The 21,832-nt window shown below is 39.3% G+C and overlaps 1 protein-coding gene across 1 annotated transcript; it reads left to right on the forward strand.

The window, feature by feature from the left end:
- The first annotated feature begins 200 nt into the window (after positions 1-200).
- Positions 201-20,488, forward strand: LOC149843613 (uncharacterized). Its single transcript, XM_089999963.1, has 9 exons — positions 201-487; positions 590-2,638; positions 9,322-9,462; positions 9,577-11,341; positions 11,841-12,076; positions 16,943-17,904; positions 18,127-19,346; positions 19,454-19,507; positions 20,055-20,488. Exons 2-7 carry the CDS (start codon positions 620-622, stop codon positions 19,283-19,285), a joined length of 6,282 nt encoding a protein of 2,093 aa, XP_089856089.1. The 5' UTR covers positions 201-487; positions 590-619; the 3' UTR covers positions 19,286-19,346; positions 19,454-19,507; positions 20,055-20,488.
- The last annotated feature ends 1,344 nt before the right edge of the window (positions 20,489-21,832 follow it).

A 21,832-nucleotide genomic window follows, 5' to 3' on the forward strand; every position in this document is an offset into this window, starting at 1 on the left:
ATCACATTGCACAAAACCAATGCGCTGCTGTAGTTCATCACCGTTCATCTTCCTAGAACCTGTAAGGCCCAACAGCTGATGGGTGGTGGTCATTATTCCCCTGGACTTGGTGGGAGGCTTACCTTACACCCCCGCAGTCGCAACCTATAAATTGATCATTCCCGGTGGCAAAGCAAAAGAAAAAAAGAGTTGGGGTCGGACGGAGGGACACACACGACGCAACCCAGAAACACAGAACATTTTTGTCCCTCCCTTCTCCATTTATCTCCCCCTTTTCCACTTTCTTCCTTTCCTCTGCTCGTCTCCTTCCTGGCTAAACCCTCATTCCTCTCTCCTCTATCTCCCTCTCTATTATTGGGAAAATCTTACCATCTCAATGATCAGAGAAACAGAGAGATCCCCTTGATGGTTTCTAGAGCATCAGTGATCATGCGATCCTGAAACGATCTCTCCACAACTCAAAGAGGTACCTAAAAGTTACTCACAGGTTTGTGCCTTCTTTCTCCTGCTTTAAAGATTAGGGCATCGATTGTTGAGTCGTTCTTTCCGCTTGAACATGCGGATGTTTTCCGATTCTGCTTCGCTGTAGGTTGTTGTCTTCAATCCTTTATCTTCTGAGATGCGTTTATCTCAAAGGAGGAAGCATCAGCTTTCTCGTCCCTGTGCTTGTGAGTGCGATCGATCCACGCCTTCCAAGAAACACAAGAAACTCTGCGACATCCATTCCAATTCTCCCCCTGGAAGACCTAGCGTTAGTTTTGGGCAGTCGGCGAGGGGGGAAAACAGGGATGGGGGTGAGGCGTCGAACGATTATGCTCTTCGTAGGAGCTCACGCCTTCGGAAGGCTGTGAACCGCGAACCTTCTGCTCCCTCACCTCCTCCACATCTGCAGAGTGCAAGATTCGATACGGAGAATACGAAGAAAGGTTTGTTGGGTAAGAGACCGATCGATTCAGGTGGTGCAAGGAAAAGAAAGCGGCTGCGGTCGCCTTCTCGTGTGGTTGATGCGGATGCTTCGGTGAATTGGGATCTGAGGCTACGATCCAGGCTTAAGCGGGTTGAGGTTGAGGAAGCAAAGGGGAGTCCTGCAAGTAGGAGCAGGGGAAGGCTGAGGCAGAGTAAAAGGAAGCTTTTGCGTGATATTGATGAATGTATCTCGAGATTGGATGAGACAAAGGACAATGGTTCTTGGGTTGAGAAATCGACCACGCAGCCAATGTATCAATCCATCATCGTTGACAATGACAAGGTTGGTGGGGATGGAAGCGACTCTGATGAATCAAGCAGTTCTGAAGACGGCGGTAGGCAGGCATTGCAACCTGATGGAGGGCGGCCCTCGGGGCCCTCGTCCATGAATAATTGTGATGTTCGCAAAAGTTCCCGTTCCTGGGAATCATCCGATGCTGAATCTAGAGATACTGGTATTGAACATAGTAAGCATTCACCCGATGCTTTAGCAGGAACTAAGGAAATTGCAGGGTCAAAACAAAAGGAGAACTGTATATCTGATGCCCGAACCCTGGTTGACTGTGACACATCGATTGGGAGAAGCGATGGCAAGGGAATCAGAGGCAAGGCACTGAGAACGGTGGGTTTGCAACAAGAACAACATGATAACGATGATGGGAAACATAAATTGAATGAATTGGGAATGCAGCAAGCTGGCGATCCTACTGTAGGAGTTGTACAGGCGCATGATTATGACAATGGGATAGTTAATTTACAGTGTGATCATGGTCTTGATGAGAGCAAGAATCAGAATACTAGTGAATTGGGATGGGATTGCCCCTCCATACAGAACAGAGATAGTTCCCTTGATAAGGCCATGGAGATACCCGAGGGTCAGGATGTGAACAAAGGAGAGCACAATGAAATAGGGAATGATACAGAAAGTTGGAACATTGGGAAGAACAAATCGGACATGATATGTTGCCTTCCTAATCTGGATAACCATTACCCAGTTGACAGATTGGTTGACATCTCTCAAGCAGATATCCAGTTTGATGCGTCTGATAATAACTTTTCATCAGATCCTTCCACAAACATGAAACAACTATTATCCTGCAATTACACTGAGATACATGCGTCATTATATTTAGATAACCATGCAGATGCTGCAAATGGAACAGAACATCAGTATGATCGGTTGCACCAGGTTGATGTTTTGGTAGAAAATCAAACAAAAGCATTGCCACTGGACAATGATTCCCAAGTTGATGAGCATAATGCTGCTTTGTCTGCCACACCTGTTGCTGGTTCAAAGGCAGACATGGTTGAAAAGGCATCAACAAACGTTGTTTTGGGTTCTAATGTTGGAACTGATTTGCTTGAGAAGGATAAAGTGGATTGCAGCATGCTGCAAAGTAATAAGCTTGAAAGACAGGGTTGGATAGAAGGCCGAAGATGTGGGCTGTGTGGTTGTGGTATTGATGGAAAACCTCCAAAGAGGTCCCAGGATTCTCCTGGGAGCGACAATGAGGCATATAGTTTATTGACTTTGGAAGAGCATAACTACAACATATGGGATGGATTTGGTGATGAACCTGGTTGGCTTGGGAGACTTTTGGGTCCTATACTTGATCGCATTGGCATTGCGGGTGTTTGGGTCCATCAACATTGTGCTGTTTGGAGTCCTGAGGTTTGTATATATCATGTTCTGTGGCTTTCATTGTTGAAGCTAAATAACTTGATATTGTGCAAAACAATGGATATATGAAAATATAACCACATGGTCTCTGCCTTTGTGCAATCTGTTGTGCCTCCAGAACATACGCATGCACTGCGTTCTTCCTTGCCTTTAGGAAAATATCTATTGGATGATTGCTACTGGTATTGCTCATGTTCTTGTGCATCTTTTCCATCCTGTAAAGCCTTTTTTTTCCCTTTTGATAGAATAGACTTTCTATTTACAGTTCACCAAAGTAATTAACTACTGGATTGCCACTGGTAGTGCTGATGATCTTATTTGGAACATATTTTCTATCCTATATACTCGATTTTTTCCTTTTCATTGAGTAGACATTCTATTTACAGCTTATTAGAATATTTCCATCTCAGAAACAAATTTTCCTTAACAAACTATGTTTTTGTTGCTTGATCTTTTTGGGCTAGTTGTGGCTGTTGTGTTTGTTTATGCTTGTCTTGTACAAAGAGGACGAAAAGTTTGTATGGACAAGTGGTCTCACCACTTTGGAAACAGTTAATATGCTTTAGAAATTCATATATTGATGAATGATGGATTCTCTTTTCTTTGAGATTGAATGGATGAATGATGAAGTGTGAACCCCTCATTTTGTCTTGGTGGAAGGTGAAAAGTACTTGTATATGTTTTTTTCATTGCCATGGGTTTGATGTGGCTCCTATAATGTGTTTCTTCCTTGTATTTAGCAACTAAAATCGATTAACTTTTCTTCAATGTCTTATACTTGATGTGGCTCTTAGATTGTGTTAGTTCCATGCATTTAGCAACTAAAAGTGGATAAACATACTTCCTTCTCTCTCTCTCTCTCTATATATATATATATATATATAGTCACCTATGTTGTTCAAGGTATTATCTCGGATAGGGTGTTTCTCAGAGAGATTTTCAAAAGTTGAAAAATCTCGGGAGTTTAAAAAATAGAAAAAATATAAATGATAACAAAAAAGATAAGAAAATAATAAGTTTTGCATTATTTTTGTTCCAAAAATATGAAGAAACAAGATTTAAAGGTTTTAAAATTATAAAAGAAACAAAAAAATAGGAAATGCAAACTTAAAATATAAAAAAAGAGTTTTCCCAAAAATATCGTGAGATATTCCCTTTAATATCGGCTACCTTAAAATATTGGTATTTCTCACGATATTTTTAAAATATTGCCGATATTGGTGACAGTGATATATATATATATATATATATATATATATATATATATATATATATATATATATATAGAGAGAGAGAGAGAGAGAGAGAGAGAGAGAGAGAGAGAGAGAGAGAGAGAGAGAGAGAGAGAGAGAGAGAGAGAGAGAGAGAGTCCACAATGCTTGATGGTCCACTCATGACTCCACTTGGACCAGTCAAGATTAGGGAATTCTCTTTATATAATGGGGCTTCTAGTCATAAGTTCCCTCTTTGTTATAAGAGGTTGTTTAGCACGTATCATATATTTGTTAGGGAGTTTGAAAAGTCAATGATATTTAGGTGAAGCCTGCAAGTGGTCTATGCTTGACTCCATAGGTATCTACTCCTTTTCGGTCACATATATATATATATATATATATATATATATATATATATATATATATATATATATATATATATATATATATATATATAGAGAGAGAGAGAGAGAGAGAGAGAGAGAGAGAGAGAGAGAGAGAGAGAGAGAGAGAGAGAGAGAGTCCACAATGCTTGATGGTCCACTCATGACTCCACTTGGACCAGTCAAGATTAGGGAATTCTCTTTATATAATGGGGCTTCTAGTCATAAGTTCCCTCTTTGTTATAAGAGGTTGTTTAGCACGTATCATATATTTGTTAGGGAGTTTGAAAAAGTCAAAGATATTTAGGTGAAGCCTGCAAGTGGTCTATGCTTGACTCCATAGGTATCTACTCCTTTTCGGTCCTGTTCATGAGCCGATATCTGCCCCATCCTGTAGTAAAATGTGTGTGTGTAGAGAGAGAGTTTATCTAACATTAAACTAGTTGTGTTTAACACTAACTGTGTTTAACTTATTGAAATGATCGAAATACCCTTAAATGCATTGTCGCTTTTTTGGACAAAGTTATTCTATTGATTTGGAGGAAAACACAAAGTTAGACAACTTTTCAAAAAAGTAAAATTGTGTACTTCACAAATTTAAATTTAAAAAAGTACAAGTTACTTTTTTGACCTCAGAAGGTGATCATGTATTTTTAAAAATACCATTGTTTATCTAACATTAAACTAGTTGTGTTTAACACTAACTGTGTTTAACTTATTGAAATGATCGAAATACACTTAAATGCATTGTCGCTTTTTTGGACAAAGTTATTCTATTGATTTGGAGGAAAACACAAAGTAGACAACTTTTCAAAAAAGTAAAATTGTGTACTTCACAAATTTAAATTTAAAAAAGTACAAGTTACTTTTTTGACCTCAGAAGGTGATCATGTATTTTTAAAAATACCATTGTTTTAAGGGTATTTTAGTCTTTTCAATTAGTTGAATGCAGCTAATGTAAAGTACAAGTTTAATGTTAGATAATATAGGTGGAGACTATCCTGTTGAAGCAATGGTGCTGCTTTATTGATTTAGAAGAGCCTTGTCTTCCATCTGTTCCAATTTGGGTGAAACTTACAATAAGGGGTTTGGTCTTTGGGGAAATTCTTTGCTCAACATAATTGCTAGGGATCCACTCGCTGCTCTCAACTGTGAGCAACACTTGTAGAAGCAAGTAGCAGCAAACAATAGTCGTTGCTAACACACCCTTAAGGGATGTTTGTTTATGCCTCATGAGATCATACAAATGAGAGACTGATTCTTATTGGCCCCATTCTCACGTCAAAACTAACATGGGAGAATTGGGCTTGAAAAAATGACTCTCATTTGCAAATCACGTTTGATTTGCAGAGCTCCATATCATATTTGATGTGGAGTTGTGCCTGGCCAGCAAACCAAACTTACAATTAGTCTTGAAGATTATTTGGAAAGCTTACTCATCACATTAGTGCAGCTTCACTACTACTATCAGTGAGATAGAAGTAGGGCATACTACTCACCTTAGAGAGTAAAATGATCAAAGTTTTATAGTAGAGGCAAACGGAATCATACCACCAGAGTGGTTAGTAGCAGAGCTCGACCATAAGGCTTCCACATTGGCAGGGGACTTTGTTCCCTCCTCAACCTCCCCTATCTTTATCGGCATAAAAAAAAGAAGGGCGTACACAACCAAGCAGTAGGGGACACCTGACCTCAAAAGAGGTACAAAATCGGTAATGCTGTGTCAGCTGTTCGACCAAGGAAGCATTTGACCATCATGCCAACTATTACAACTAATATCATAACAGGTCAGTCTCTAACACAGAAGGTTTCATGGGGATGAGGATGGAGTCTTGTGGGTTGCTTTGCTCACCACCACTCTATATATATAGATGAGCAACACATTTTTTGCTGGTCTGTTAATTTAAAAAATAAAGCAAACTGTCCTTAAAAAAAGTACCAAAAAATAACAAATAACCACTCCTTGGTAGCATGTATGTGGGATTTATGCTACTGCTCCTAGCCATTCTTCTTCTAGTTCTGGGGGCAAAGAATCAATTTGTTAATAAATGTATCGAATGCAGATACTCTTTTCAGTGCAGGTGTTGAATCAATTTCATCTATAAAGTTGGTTGGGAGAAAAGTGGATCACAGCTAAGGCTAATGAATGGTAGTGGTGTTAATTATGTAGTTACTAGTACTCATTCACGGCCATTCTCCACTGGATTTTTCATCATCCCTTCATTCTAAGGAAGCAAGAAAACACAAAACATCTATTCTGAAAACAGAATCTGGACAAAGAAGCGATACAAGGATACCATCATCTAAACCATCTCTCTCGTCACTTAGATAGATAGATATGCTTCAATTTTATCAACATCTCACAACCTTTAGTGTCCTTTAGCATGCTCATCTAATCTTTTGGCCCCTGGAAATTTTCAAATTCTATGGTAGTGCCACACATTAACCACACCTGAGTTGCCATCTTGTGGGAGCTGCCTAAATGAAAGAAGGAATGTGATTAGGCTTCCTTGAAATCTACAAAATTTGAATTTTTATTGGTTACTACATTTGTGTTGCTCGAGTGAAACGAAGGTTGCCAAACTAGGAAGCAAAAGCGGGAAACAATGTGGGAAGCGGAAGCGAGAAGTGAGGCATTTTGAAATTCATAGGAAGCGGGAAGCGAAGTATCAATTTGAAAGCAAAATATAAATAAAAAATGAAGCAATATGGTAACTGAATAGGAATCGAACAAGAAGCAAATAAAACCTAAAATAAAATTGATTATTCTTATATTTTATGACTTTTAAGTAAAAGAGTTAAATTTTTGTTAAAATCTAACAATGATAGTTACCAATTTAGAGAAAGTACATGGGAAGTGAGTGAAAGCGTGAGAGAAAATCTATGAAAAACATGAAAAGAAACGTGATAAAAGCATATAAGAAATATATACCATGTTTGTTGGAAGCATAAAGGAAGCATGGGGGAATCGAGATTCCCATGAAGTTTCGGAAGCGAGTTTTCGGGAAGCGTGCTTCCCACCAACCTAAGAAGCTTCTGGTAATGTTTCGTTTACAAGGGAAGGCCTAATGTAGATGAAAACAATTTCGGTCCTTGATATTCAAAATTTTGCTTTAGGGCACTAAACTTATCACTAATACTAGAAAGCTTCAAGATAAAATAATGGAGCTATATTTAAGAGAAGAATCACATGTTTCTGAATGCCTATTCAGTTGGGTGGTAAGAAGAGCAATAGTAAAGGCCATTTTCTTTGTTTTTTTTTTAAAATAGAGAAAAAGTTCTATTAAAAAGAAAGAGGTGATATTCAGTATCGATTCTGTTATAACCAATCAAAACTAGATGCTTTCCAAGCCATTTTACTTTTGCACACATGAGACTATCCACTTCAATTAATAGGTGTAAAGTGGTCCTTTGGGGGAGTTCTTTAAATGTTTCTCTATTCCTCTCCAACCACATGATCAGCCTGGTTGATATTAGCTACCATTTCCATGCTCCTCTCTATCTTTGGAATCTATCGAGGTTGATACTGTCACGAACCGACGGAGAAGGTGATAGATGGTTTGTTACAAGAGCAACAAGTTGAATACACGCTTTATGTCCACAAAGGAACAAAGAAACACACTAGAAATGCACTTTAAAGTGCCAATACAAGAGCCACTAAGGGCAAAAAACAAACTTTTTACATATCAAAATCCTTACAAGGTGGGCTGAAGGCCCTATTTATAGAGAAATGGGGAGGCCCATATAGCTGTTAGGCCTCCCTAACGGCTAGAAATAGAGTCGTTGGGGAGGTCCCAACGGCTCTATGGGTTTCCCTAAAAAGCCCTTTGTTAATTCCATTACAAAGGATAAAAAAGAAAAAAATAATAAAAACAGAAAAATATGCTCTTAATGAGCACAATATATATAATGGAGTGAAATGACCGAAATACCCTTGACGGGTATTTTTATTTACAAGTACATTTTAACTGATAGTTCCTAAAAAATGTCTCTTGTAGAAGATCCTGCTCTTACTATAATTGCTAGATCTGGCAAAGCAAATTTAAAAGAGTTCTTGGAAGGTGCAGAATACCATATCCAATGGTTTCTTGGTCCGTCCTTGCTGTAACACAATGCAAATGACCTGCAAGTAACAGGCCCTTATTTTAAATATTAGGCACAATATTATTTTATCAAGAGAGGTTAATCAAGCAAACACCTCATCCTGAGGTGAGAGATCCCTACTCCAAGTTGTTGCTTCTTTTCCTTCTCTCATTGTATTTTCCTCTTTTTCCTTTTTGTCTTTGAGAAGGAGACAAAATGAGGACAGCACTCTCATGGATATTGATCACAGGTCACCTTGGCTATAGTAATTTGGTTTTATCAATCCTACCATTTTTTTGTGATAATCTTTTCTCTTTTTCCTGTTACTTTATTCCTATCTTCTTCGTTTGCATATACATGATTTGTTTCTATAACTTGCCTGAATTCCTCATTAAGTTGCTGCGGACAACTGCAAGCATTTCTCTGGGTAAAATTTGTTAATGGCAAGGCATTATTTGATAAATATATGATATTAATTTCATGATAATCTTAACACTATCTGATCTTAAATTCTCCCATATTATTTCATATCAAATTTTAGTGCCTCTGTGTATTTCTCTCTTATGAACATCCACCTGTTCAATTCTGAAGGGCAACTAAGTGGTGGTTTATTACTGGAGATTCTTGGGTGATGGTTGAGAGTGGAATTGTTGGTGTGGCTGGTGATGTTACTAAAGCTATGCTAAAGGGTATGCTAACTAAGTCATGCAGTTAACCGTATAAATGCTAATTTTGCTGAATGGTGCTTCAATTCATTTGCAACAGGAGGCATTTTGTGTTGTCATATTGGTGAAAGCAACCATTAAAGCTGCACAAATTAAACCATTGGCTTCATTTTAACATTGCCAAGAACATCCTCCAAATGCAACGTTATTCTCCCATTTTGTCTTTGAAGCATTTATCTGGGACCGTCAAATGTTTTGATATATTTCTTGCTATATGCGAGCCATGTTATGCTTTTGACCTTTTACCCATCATGGCTACTTTCTTACAGGTATATTTTTCTGACGTGGGATGTCTGAAAAATGTCAGAGCAGCACTTTGCAGAGGAAGAGCATTGAAATGCAGTCGATGTGGAAGGCCAGGAGCAACTATTGGTTGTCGAGTTGATCGTTGCCCTAGAACCTACCACCTGGTTTGTATAAATTTTTTTGTTTTAGGTGTCAGCTTCCATCATGTGTTGTTCGAAATGTAGTATGCTGAGGATGCACACACATCTTCCAGTTACACATGCTGTTCCTTCTTGCAGCCTTGTGGACGAGCTGATGGGTGTGTCTTTGACCATCGTAAATTCCTTATAGCTTGTACAGATCACTGTCACCTCTTCCAGCCTCAAGGAAACCAGTACTTGGAAAGGATCAAGAAAATGAAAGCAAGAAAAATGCTGCAAGAGATGAGGAAGATGTCAACAGGTGCTTGGCGTAAGGATCTCGAGGCAGAGGAAAAGTGGCTTGAGAACTGTGGTGAAGATGAAGAGTTTCTGAAGCGTGAAGGCAAAAGGCTCCATCGAGATCTCTTAAGGATTTTACCCACATATATTGGAGGCTCTGGTGGTGAAAGCCTGTATCAAGGGTGGGAATCTGTTGCAGGTCTTGAACATGTTGTGCAGTGCATGAAAGAGGTTGTCATATTGCCTCTTCTGTATCCTGAATATTTTAGTAACCTTGGGCTGACACCTCCTAGGGGAGTTCTTTTGCATGGATATCCTGGAACAGGTAAAACACTTGTTGTACGTGCATTGGTAGGGGCATGCTCCCGTGGGGATAGAAGGATAGCCTACTTTGCTCGGAAAGGTGCAGATTGTTTAGGAAAATATGTAGGTGATGCTGAGCGACAACTGAGATTGTTATTTCATGTTGCAGAGAAATGTCAACCATCTATAATATTTTTTGACGAAATTGATGGTTTAACACCTGTACGCTCCAGGCAGCAAGATCAAACTCATAGTTCTGTTGTATCAACGCTACTTGCACTACTTGATGGCCTAAAATCTCGAGGCTCAGTTGTAGTAATTGGTGCAACCAATCGTCCTGATTCCATAGATCCTGCATTGAGACGGCCAGGGAGATTCGATAGGGAAATCTATTTCCCTCTGCCTTCATTAGAAGATCGTTCTGCTATTCTTGCTCTTCATACTCAGAAGTGGCCCAAAACTGTGTCTGGCTCTTTGCTATGGAAGATTGCTGGAGAAACTGCTGGGTTTGCTGGGGCTGATTTGCAGGCCCTTTGTACTCAAGCAGCAATGATTGCTTTGAAGAGAAACTGTCCCTTGCAGGAAATTTTAACTGCTGCTGAGAAGTACCCATATAATGGTACTCGCTTTTCTCTTCCATCATTTGCAGTGGAAGAAAAAGATTGGTTGGCTGCTCTTGCATGCGCTCCTCCTCCATGTTCTCGTAGAGAAGCAGGCATAGCTGCAAATCATGTGATCACCTCCCCTCTTCACGTTGATCTTATTCCATGTTTAATGAAGCCTTTAGTGCAGTTTCTTATATCCTTGTATCTTGATGAGTGCATTGTCTTGCCTCCTCTGCTCTGTAAGGCTGGAAAGAAGCTCAAGCATATACTTGTTTCTGCTACGGAAAAGAAAAATATTCCATCTAATTCATGGTGGTCCAGTCTTTGTTATCTGATACAAGAACCAAGTACTGCATCAGAAATTGAGAGGAATCTTTCTAAAATGGGCTTGCTTGGTGGCAATATCTTCTTTAGTGCCTCTGAAAAATTAAAATTGGATGATGATGATGATGACCTTGATACATCTGATATTTGCAAACTGAATCATGTTGATCTTCATGTATCTGGTATTTCTTCACATACCACTCACCTTTTTGGAAAGAAGAAAACAGGATTTCATGTGTTAATTGCGGGAAGTCCTAGGTCCGGTCAGAAGCATTTGGCTTCTTGTGTTCTCCACGGCTTTGAGGGCAATGTTGAAATCCACAAAGTTAATTTGGCAACAATGTCACAGGAAGGGAGAGGAGATATAGTTCAAGGGATAACAAACATTCTGTGTAAGTCTTACAGCATTTTCATTTCAGACACATAATCCCTGAATCAGTTTTCTTCTTGCTTACCTTCATGGATCCAGTTGCAGTAGCTTGAAATAATGCAAATCATGATTCTTATGTGCTTCCTGAAAACCTTCCAATTTTGAAGAAGCATTTAACACTTAAGATTCCTGCATTTGAAACAAGTTTTCTGCTAATGATCTTTCAATTTTGAGTAGGTAAGCATTTATTTCTGGTGAGACAATCAAAGATGGCCACATCCCTAAAATGCATGATAGGAGATGTCGTTGTAACGTTTTCACTTTTCTCATTATTCTCAAAAACATTTTTACTTTAGCACCATCATTTCCATTCTTGCATTAGGAATCTTGTGCATTGGTGATCTGCTAGTGTCTTGACTCTTGATAGAAAAAAAAGACAAGAAAAAGGAAACAAAAAATTGCTTTGCTACATTTGCTTGATGAAGTAAGCTTTCTTACCGCATGTTACATTTTGATGACAGTGAAATGTCAGAGGAATGGCCCATGTATACTTTACATGCCTAGAATTGATCTATGGGCAATTGACAACCACAATACTCAATCTGTTGAAAAGGAAATAGATTTCTGTTTGACTCATACAGAACCAGGAGAAACAGAAGGAATCAATGTGGAAAACAATGCCTTGAGCACATCAGAGGCATGGAATTCATTGGTGGGGCAAGTTGGCTCAATGTGTTCTACCTCATTAATTATTCTGGTATGCTTTTGCCTTGGTTTATTTACTCATGTTAGGAAATATGTAATTTTTCTTCACTATTGTTGCTTTTGTGTTTCTGATGAATATCTAAGTTAGAGACAAATACATATGCAAATAGTACATACATGTGTGCATGAATATGGGCATATATATACAAATAAAGCACCTTTGTTGATTAGTGCTTTCACATTGAATTTCATTAGGTATTCAAGTTTTATATTACAATAAATTATTTGTTGGAAAATACTGATTTTGTGATGGGTTTAGCTATTCTTCTTCTTGTGTTTCCACATAGGATAAGCTTATAAGGTACTAAACTACTTAAATTCATCATAATCAGTGGTGCAGATAATTTAACAGCAGAAATTTCAAGTGATGGGGTTATCGATGGTAGATCTATATCAATAAAAACTAACTGTGCTGCTTGTTGGTGAATGTAATTTTTTGATACTTTTTGCAAGCAGGGAAAGGGAGCATGTTTCTCCATTCTTTCCGATCTACAACTATAGCCTCAGCCATTCTACAAATTTTTATGTCCTCTTGTGACCTCGCTCTAAGTCTTCATTGGTTTTCCTCTTTTTTCAAGTTCTTTCTAATTGCACCATCTCAAGCTTTCTTATTAGTGCTATAATAGTTCTTTAAGTAATATGTTTAAAATTTAGACAATCTTAGTGTCACGGGCATAGAATTTTTCGCAAACCCGCAACGCGGCAGACTGCACAGTTTGAACAACCCAACGGCCAAAGGCCACGCCACAACACTTTTCTATGTGCTGAATTATTTTTATTGGCCCTACGCACCACCTCGTGCGTAGCTGCCTAGCGGAAGTTGATCAAGCGCATCTTCAAGCACGCATTCCATGTAGTCCATGCCGCTTAGTGCATAGCTGTCCCATACCAGCTATCACTTTCAAAAGAGGCACAAACTTTGCCTTAGACTTGCGTGCCATGAAGTATCTTGCGGCCCCATGCGCACGATATAGAAAACCCCACCACTGAAGGGACAAGACCTTGCGGCCCCCAGTCCGAAGACCAGTTGATGATTGAACACCATAGCAAAGAGCACCACCCAGACTCATTCACTGATGCCTAGGCATTCACTCGCCTAGCCCCGAGTCATCATACTCGGTTGGAATCACCTAAGGTGATTCCTGGGAGAATTAGCCCTAACCCATGCGCACCCTCGTGCATCCAACCGCTATGCGTGGGAAACTCCAAGTCGAGAGGTCTATAACAAAATCTCCAAAGACAACATCCTCTGATCCGTTGGCACTGCATATCCAACCAACGCTCTACGTTTGAGCCACCACCCAAAGGTGCACTAATGCCAATATCGTTGCTTATCGCGTGTGGCGCTATCACCGCACGTCATCGATCAAGCCAACGCATACTGCGCGCTGCTACATCGATGCGTTTACCACTCAGCAGAGCTCCGCACTGCACATGCCTCACTCCGAAGGCTCAGTCTGGGACATTCTCCCCCACCCAAACCATTGTCGTCCTCGACAATGTCGGTGCAAGTAAGAACACAGTCTTAACTGATATGCTAATTTCTCTTTAGATTCATCTTTGGTTTACTCTTTTCTTTCCCCTACTCAGTTTGTTCTGGTTTTCATCCACCATCGTCGCAACCTTTAATACGCCAAGTCTCATTCCTTAACGCGCCTCCAATTACTTAGACAGTGGTCTTTTGCTGCATCAACATCGAACATCATTTGCTTGTGGAACCCCAGTGAAGTCCCAAACTTCAAGTAGGTCATCCTCGCCCGCACGATAAACTTGTCGTCTTTATGCTCATGGTTGGGGTGCTTTCCAACCCCAGCAAGGGTAATTCCAAACCCTCCGTGGTGCACGCAGATAAGCATGACCACCAACGCGTGCCATAAAATATCAACTCTCTTAGGCGCCCACTTGCGGTTTTTCAATGATCCAAACTAGTCCTCACGTAGGGGACGCTTACTTGCGTAACACCCCAAAGCGGTTCATCCAAGCGTCTTCTTGGGCACTCGTCCACACAAAGGGCAACACCGCCCAACGTTGCAACTCTCTTCCAGAGCCAGCAAACGTTTCCACAGGAACCAAACCGACGAGCCACGAACCACAACTTTTCAGCACACACAATCCATAGAGGAACTCTCAACTCAAAGGACCAAATCAATGAGCATCTTTGCTCATCATGGGCACTCCGCTAACCCACAATCTTGGGAGAGAATCTAAAAGTTTTAATTGAGTCTCCCATGTCCTAAGGTGCAAATCCATCCAGTCGAATCCAACGTGCATTTTCTGCATGCACAAGGCAAACACCATGCTCCACCTATGAGCCTAACACATAACTGGTAGGATTCTTTGGCTCATCTACGTTCCCTTAAACAACTGAACAACAACCTTACATATTTGCTTATCATCGACAAGATGTTCCATAACATCCTTCCAACATCCTGCTTCTGTGCTCGGTCAATCACACTCCAGCTGTGCAAAATTATGTAATCAAGATAAACCATCGTTGTTCTCTTCAGTGTCACACACAATGAAAAACAAGGTCTCCGTGAATCTTTCTACTTTGATGCCAATTTGTCACGAGCATAGAATTTTTTGCAAACCCACAACGCGCTAGACTGCACAGTCTGAACAGCTCAACGGCCAAAGGCCACGCCACAACACTTTTCTATGTGCTGAATTATTTTTATTGGCCTTGCGCACCACCTCGTGCGCAGCTGCCTAGCGGAAGCTGATCAAGCGCATCTTCAAGTGCGCATTCCATGTAGTCCATGTCGCTTAGTGCATAGCCGTCCCATACCACCAATCACTTTCGAAAGAGGCACAAACTTTGCCTTAGGCTTGCGTGCCATAAAGTGTGTTGCGGCCCCATGCACACGACATAGCAAAACCCCGCCACTAAAGGGACAAGACCTTGCGCCCCCCAATTCGAAGACCAGTTGATGATTGAACACTATAGCAAAGAGCACCACCCAGACTCATTCGCCGGCGCCTAGGCATTCACTCGTCTAGCTCCGAGTCACCATACTCGGTTGGAATCACCTAAGGTGATTCCTGGGGGAATTAGCCCTAACCCACACGCACCCCCGTGCATCCAACCGCTACACGTGGGAAACTCCAAGTCGAGAGGTCCATAACAAAATCTCCAAAGGCAACATCCTCTGATCCGCTGACACTGCATATCCAACCAACGCTCTACGTTTGAGCCACCACCCAAAGGTGCACTAACGCCAATATCGTTGCTTATCGCGTGTGGCGCTATCACCGCGCGTCACCGTTCAAGCCAACGCATACTGTGCGCTGCTACACTCGATGCGTTTACCACTCAGCAGAGCTCCGCACTGCACATGCCTCATTCCGAAGGCTCAGTCCGGGACACTTAGATCACATTCTTTAATTGTTCTTTCATCAGAATTTCTAATGTTCTCCAAAAAAATAAGAAAGGAATTTCTAATCTTATCCTTTGTTATTTCATATGTTTACCTTAACATATGCATCTCTGCAACATATACTCTCTTTTTATCTTGTTTTTTAGTTGCTCAACATTTAGCGCCCTATGACAATGTTGTTCTTTCAACAATTTTATGGAGACATTCTATTAATCGTAAAGACGCTTGTTTATCATATAACATTTCTCTAGCTGGTTGTATTTCATCCAATATACACAAATCTTACTAGTGATATCCTCCTCAAATCTACCATCTTATTGTATTGTGGAGTCTATCAAAAATTTTGTTGTATTGCAGTATCTTTTACTAGATTTCTTACTAAACTTGCGATATATATATCTCAAATAATATTTTTTGTGTTTTACTAACTCACTGAATTGTGTTTGTGTCATAGATGTAGCACGTAGAGATTGTTCTTTCTTTTATCTATGTATGTATCCATTTATGTATATGTATATGTGTATGTATGTGTGTACGCGTCAAGATTGTTAGGAAACAAAATCATGAAAGCAATAAAGTGTAGAAAGAATGTCCAAACACACACTGATCATGTTTGATGTGTGCTAACCCTCGACATGTGGCTCAAAAGTCAAAATCGCATTCCAGGACATGCTTACAGTTATAAATGTAAGGAGAAACATAATGGATGCACAAAATTCATCTAGTGAACACACACATATATCACCACCAGTATTTGTGTTGGCAATATTCCAATGAGGCAAGCCCTCTTAGCTTAGTGGATATTTTTGGAATCTTGGCAAAATCTCGGTATTTAAAAGAAGAAAAACTAAAGTTAGTACAAAAGAATTGGAAACCATTGATTCTAGTAAAATCTTCACAGCATTGTAAAAATTTTGTTACTTTTATTGAAGTATAGATGTCACAGTTACAGGATATTAGGAATGGAAATAATTACAGGGTATAAGGAATGAAATTATACTGATCATAAAAAACAATTTATAAAGTTCCATAAAAATATCATGATATTTCAAGCCATTATTAATTTTGTCTAGAGAAATGATGTTTTGAAAGAATTGTGACATTTTATCTTTTAAACCCCTTTTAGTGAATCATGAAAATTTCAAAATATGGTCTCTATTTGATCACCCATGCACATGGTGTAACTGGAAATGGTTAGTGTTCAATGACGAAGGTTGCTTGTAGTCTTTGTAAGGATTTATTTATACTTGTGAAATTAGTATTCACGAGTTCTATGTGTAGATGTGTTTTTCTACCTAGTAAAGTTTTATCTTGTTATTGGCATTATATTTGGAATTCTGACATGGTTTAGAAAGCCGATGGTGTTTTAACTCCTAAGTCCTCTTTGCATTGCTAACAATTCATATCTGATGTTATATTTACTTCTTCAGTTTGGATGTAAATAATACTGGAGACTTATTTTGGAATCCCTTTATTGACAGGCTACTTGCGAGATACCCAGTCATGTCCTCCCTATCAGGGTAAGGAACCTTTTCAAAACTGACATGCTTACTGTTGCATCCCTGTTGACTTCAGCAAGGAGACTGCCACATTTTTTGGTTAACCTTAATGGAGATTTTGACTGGGATATGATATGTGATGCATCTGCTGAAAAACTATCTAGGGATTTAGTTTGTATGTATGTTCAGAAAATCCATAACAAACAACATCCCAATGTTGTGTCCATGGGATCAGAACATCTTGACACTTCAGGGGCTATTATTGCATATCACAGATGTTTGTCAGAAACTCAAAGTGTTGATGGAATTGTTCCTGCAACACATCCTGAAAGACTAGCTTCAAAGAGTAGCGAACATGATCTTGCTAAACAATGTGGGGATTGTGACAATAGGTCATCTCAATTGGTGGGATCCTCTGTCGAATCATGTATTCAAGCCCATGAAGAATCTGATTTAAGGGTTTCTTCTCAAAGGCCAACTGTCAAAATGAAGTCTGCTTTGCAACTGGCAATTGCTACATTTGGTTTTCAGATCCTAAGATACCCACATTTTGCGGAACTCTGTTGGGTTACTTCAAAACTTAAAGAAGGTCCATTTACAGACACCAATGGGCCATGGAAAGGTTGGCCATTCAATTCTTGCATAGCACGTCCTTGTGGATCACAGAAACCTGTTGCTCTAGAGGATAAATCTGCCAAACATAGAAGTGTAGAATCTAATTCTGTCGTGAGAGGCTTAGTAGCTGTTGGTTTGTTGGCTTACAGAGGTGCATACAAGACTGCGTGGGAAGTTGCTTTCGATGTTAGGAAGGTTCTTGAACTTTTTGTTGGACAGATTAAAGCCAAAATTCTTGATGGGAAAGATAGATATCGTTTCATTGGTCTTTTGTCTCAAGTGGCTTATCTGGAAGATATGGTCAACACCTGGGCATATTCTACACAGAGGTTCTCCTTTTTCATACTTTTTTTTATTCTGCATTTCATTGTGTATGTGTGCATGTGGGCGTGGGTGTGTGTGGGTGTGCGTGCATGCATGCATGTGTGTGTGTGTGTGTGTGTGGTGCATCTGCATGCACAGGAGTTGGCGTGGGTGCTTGCATGCATGCATGCATGCTTGAGTGTGTGTTTTTGGTTCATCTCTGTTACGAGATTCTTGTTATTTTGTAGGTTAGAGCTTGATGGTCAAATCTTGGACACGGATTCTCGACCATTTTCAAAAGGAAGTACTTATGTTGATACTCATGTACAAAGTAGGAGCTTGGCTAATGAAGCATGTGTTTCTAAAGTTGTTTCTGCCAACTGCCAAGATAGTCACCTGAACATAAATGAACATAGTCCCATGGAGGACGTAAAGGAATTTAGTCCTGCAAAGACCACCACTGAGGATAGTGTAGGTGCAGGGCTCAACAAGGGAGCTAATGCCAATGATGATTTCAGATCTAATATTGGAGTGTTGGCCTCGGATAAAGGGGAGATGCCTAAGGAGATGAATTGTAGAGATCCTTGTGATTCTGTTTTACCTGTTCAGAGTTCTGGTAGCAAGAATGCTTTGCAAGTCATTGAGACCACTTCAAATGAACTATCTGAGATTGATAATGTGAAACTTAGGGAAGATACTACCGCTTCTTGTGAGATGGTTACCAGTAATCTTGAATTCTCCAAACAATCAACTGTGTTAGCAACCAGTAGTTGCAGATCTGAGAATGATATTGCTAGTTGTGCTGATTTATCAATTGGGCGTACAGAATCTACCTCGAAAAACTTCAGCCCTTTCTCTGCCAGTTCCAACAAATTGTGCGTATATGAATGTTGTCCTGAGTGCTTGCATGCAGTCCATGTTTTTGTTCATGAGTTTCTAATGACTTGCTGGAAATCTGCAGTCCACTCAACTTTAGAAGATGCTCATGATATTGTTGCATCATGTTCTGCAAGTCTTCTGGCAGCGATAACAAAACTTTATGATAATGAAACTAATGATGACATGGAAGATGTCTGTGGTGCCGAAATAATGGGCCGAATCCACAGTGAATACTGTGTGTGTCAAATAGGTAGTGACATCAATTCCAAGGGGACATCAAGTTGGCCCAAAAAATTCGAAAGAGAACTTGTGCCAACTGAGTGCAGTTGCCACTTGAAAGATAACAGTTTTGTACGTACAAACGCTGATAAAGTTACTCAATGCTGGTCAGGATTTAAAGTTTTCTTTAGAGATTATGCTCTTCTACTTTCAGACTCAGGGCAAGATGTTGACTTCCACTGCAAATTTGAGCATATTTGTCTCTGCTCTTTGATTAGGCGGCTTTTAGAGATCAATAATCCATTGTGATTGTCTATGTTAGTATCAGCTGCTTAGTCATGCAAGAGAAGATGCACTCTCGCTTAATACAGTATGTGCTTTCTTTTGGAGCTTGAGGTTTCATGCTCTTTAACATGACTTATGTTTCTCATTGCATGGGCTATCTTCTGCACTAACTATTTCTTTTTTACTGTACAGATTCCTCTCATGAAAAGTTCAAAGGATTGCTGGATTAGAATTATTCTTTGCCTTGTAAGTGTCACCTGAGATTTGGAGCCCTCTCTCTATATACACCTTATTGCCTGTATGGGCATGTTCCAGTTAGGTTGTGTTTGGATGCAAAGCCGTTCCTAGGTATGAATGTTGAGCACGTTGGTGTCTAAGACAAGCTTCTAGAAAGTCAGTAAAGAAAAATTCAGGAGTCAACAACAGGCATATTTGTTCTTGATACTTAGATGGTTAGATGTCCTTGAATTTAGGACAATGCTAAACTTCATGGACAACATCAGTCACGTCCCAGCAAACTAATGTGCAGCCATCCAGACATGACCTTAATATCTTAATGGACTTCTCCTGGATGTCATATTTTACTTATCAGGTCACTTTTTTTTTTTTGAAAGAATCTGATCAGATCTTTGAACTGTGTACTTACTGAGTATGATAGCTGACCACTTAGTTGGGGTCTTGGTATAAAATCAGACCAGTTGGACTTTCTTGTTCTTTACCATGTTTAATTGAACGTTGTTGTTATACTCTTATAAAATTGGATCTCTGATTATCCTTTGGACTTAATTTGCAGGAAGATGGCTGTGTAGAAAGCCAGGCAAATGACTGGCTGGATAATGAGGGTGTCTATGACTTGAGTCATGGATCTATGCTTAATAGGGATCAAAAGGAAGCTCAGTGCTTTTACAGATATAACACACTAATGCATATTTTGTTATAATTTTTTGGCACAGAGCCTATATTGGTCACCGAGCAGGCAGAGGATTAACCCGCTGACCACTGGAAATTGATAAAGCAGAAGGCAGAAGCGTTACTGGCTATGTTGCCACATTAAATTCGGGTCTAATAATAAAGGAAATTCCAATTTGAAAGGAAAAGATTAAAATTAGACTAGAAAATTCATTTTGGATTTTACAAGTATCAATTTGGTCTTCATTTCATACGTGGACAGCATACACTGTAAATATAGAAAATAAAACAAGTTGCTGCTTTGGTGAAGGAAAAGCAGATATATCTTGCATTTGGTTGAAAAGTGGCTCCTGTACGTTTTCATTTTTGGGAAGAGGTAATGTAGATGACTACAGAAGAATGTAATGTTTATAAGCTTGTCCAAAAGCATCAACCATGTTTTGGCTTCTCTGATCATTTAACTTGAAAGGCAAATTGGCAAATTGTGATGTTCTGTCTGCACCCTTTTGGCTAGGCAGACCTTGCTTTGCAGATGCACCCACTTCATAATGTAAGGAACAAGATTGCCTGTGATCAACCATCTCTATCTCTATCAGTCTGGCTTTCCAAAGCAACATAAGAGATTCTTATTCGGTTTATAAACCAAACTTGGTCAGTTTTACATAGTGAAAGCCTACCAAACCATTGAATTTTGATCTGCTTCGTTTGGTTGCGATGATTGATCCTGTTACGTTCTGATTCTTTGTTTGATATATTTGATCTAAAAGTTTGAGAGAATGCTTTCTTACTCTCATTGATGGACGCATTCTACTTGTTGGTTGAGAAGGTGTGCATAATTTGATTTACCACTTTGATGGGTGCTGCTTGTTGTCATATAGATCAGTTAGAAACGAATCCGACTTGTGATAAGCTGGATATCATTGATTTGTTTTACTGCCTACCAAGCTCCAAATGAATTTCCAAGATTTCTATATATATCTCCATCAGACTATCCATTTGTGAATTGGTATTAGCTATTAGAGGCAGTTCCAAAACTATTTTCTTCCACAACGTGCTTCAAAATATGGTAATAAGTTTTTAATCTACATTTTTGGTTTAGGAATATTGTGTGATTTTATTTTCTCTGCGTTAAAAATCAATAATATGTTAATGTTTAACTTCTCTTTTGTTCTAGCAAACCTAAAAAGAATGTAATTCTACATTCCTAGTGCCCTCTTTCAACACTTGACAAATGTATCAAGACTTTTTAAGAGCACCTTCTTTCAACAATCAGGGTATTTGGAGTTTCTTAACCTCCAAAAGTCATGACTATCTACTTTAATGCCTATGGTCAGCCAAATAAATGGAGCTTCTCTATTGAAAAACAAAATCAGAAAAAGGTTAACATCTTGAAATTATATATAACCTCAACACATTTATTTTTTTTGACAACCTCAATAGAAATTTCAAATAAATCGACTATTATTTTTCAAAACTAAAATTTTCAACGTGTCACATGATCTTGAGGTTGCTTGTCTATTAATGATGAACTTATGTTATGATGAGCTTCTGTCAAAGGCTATTACATTCCCTGACCAAAGGAATGCCAGACATGAAAAGAATTGGCTCATTATAAAAAGAGAAAAAACTGAACATAATATCTTTGATCTTTTATTATGGCAA

This window comes from Nuphar pumila, chromosome 3, assembly GCF_984573655.1.
Source record: "Nuphar pumila chromosome 3, dmNupPumi1.hap1.1, whole genome shotgun sequence".
NCBI classification, from domain to species: Eukaryota; Viridiplantae; Streptophyta; class Magnoliopsida; order Nymphaeales; family Nymphaeaceae; genus Nuphar; species Nuphar pumila.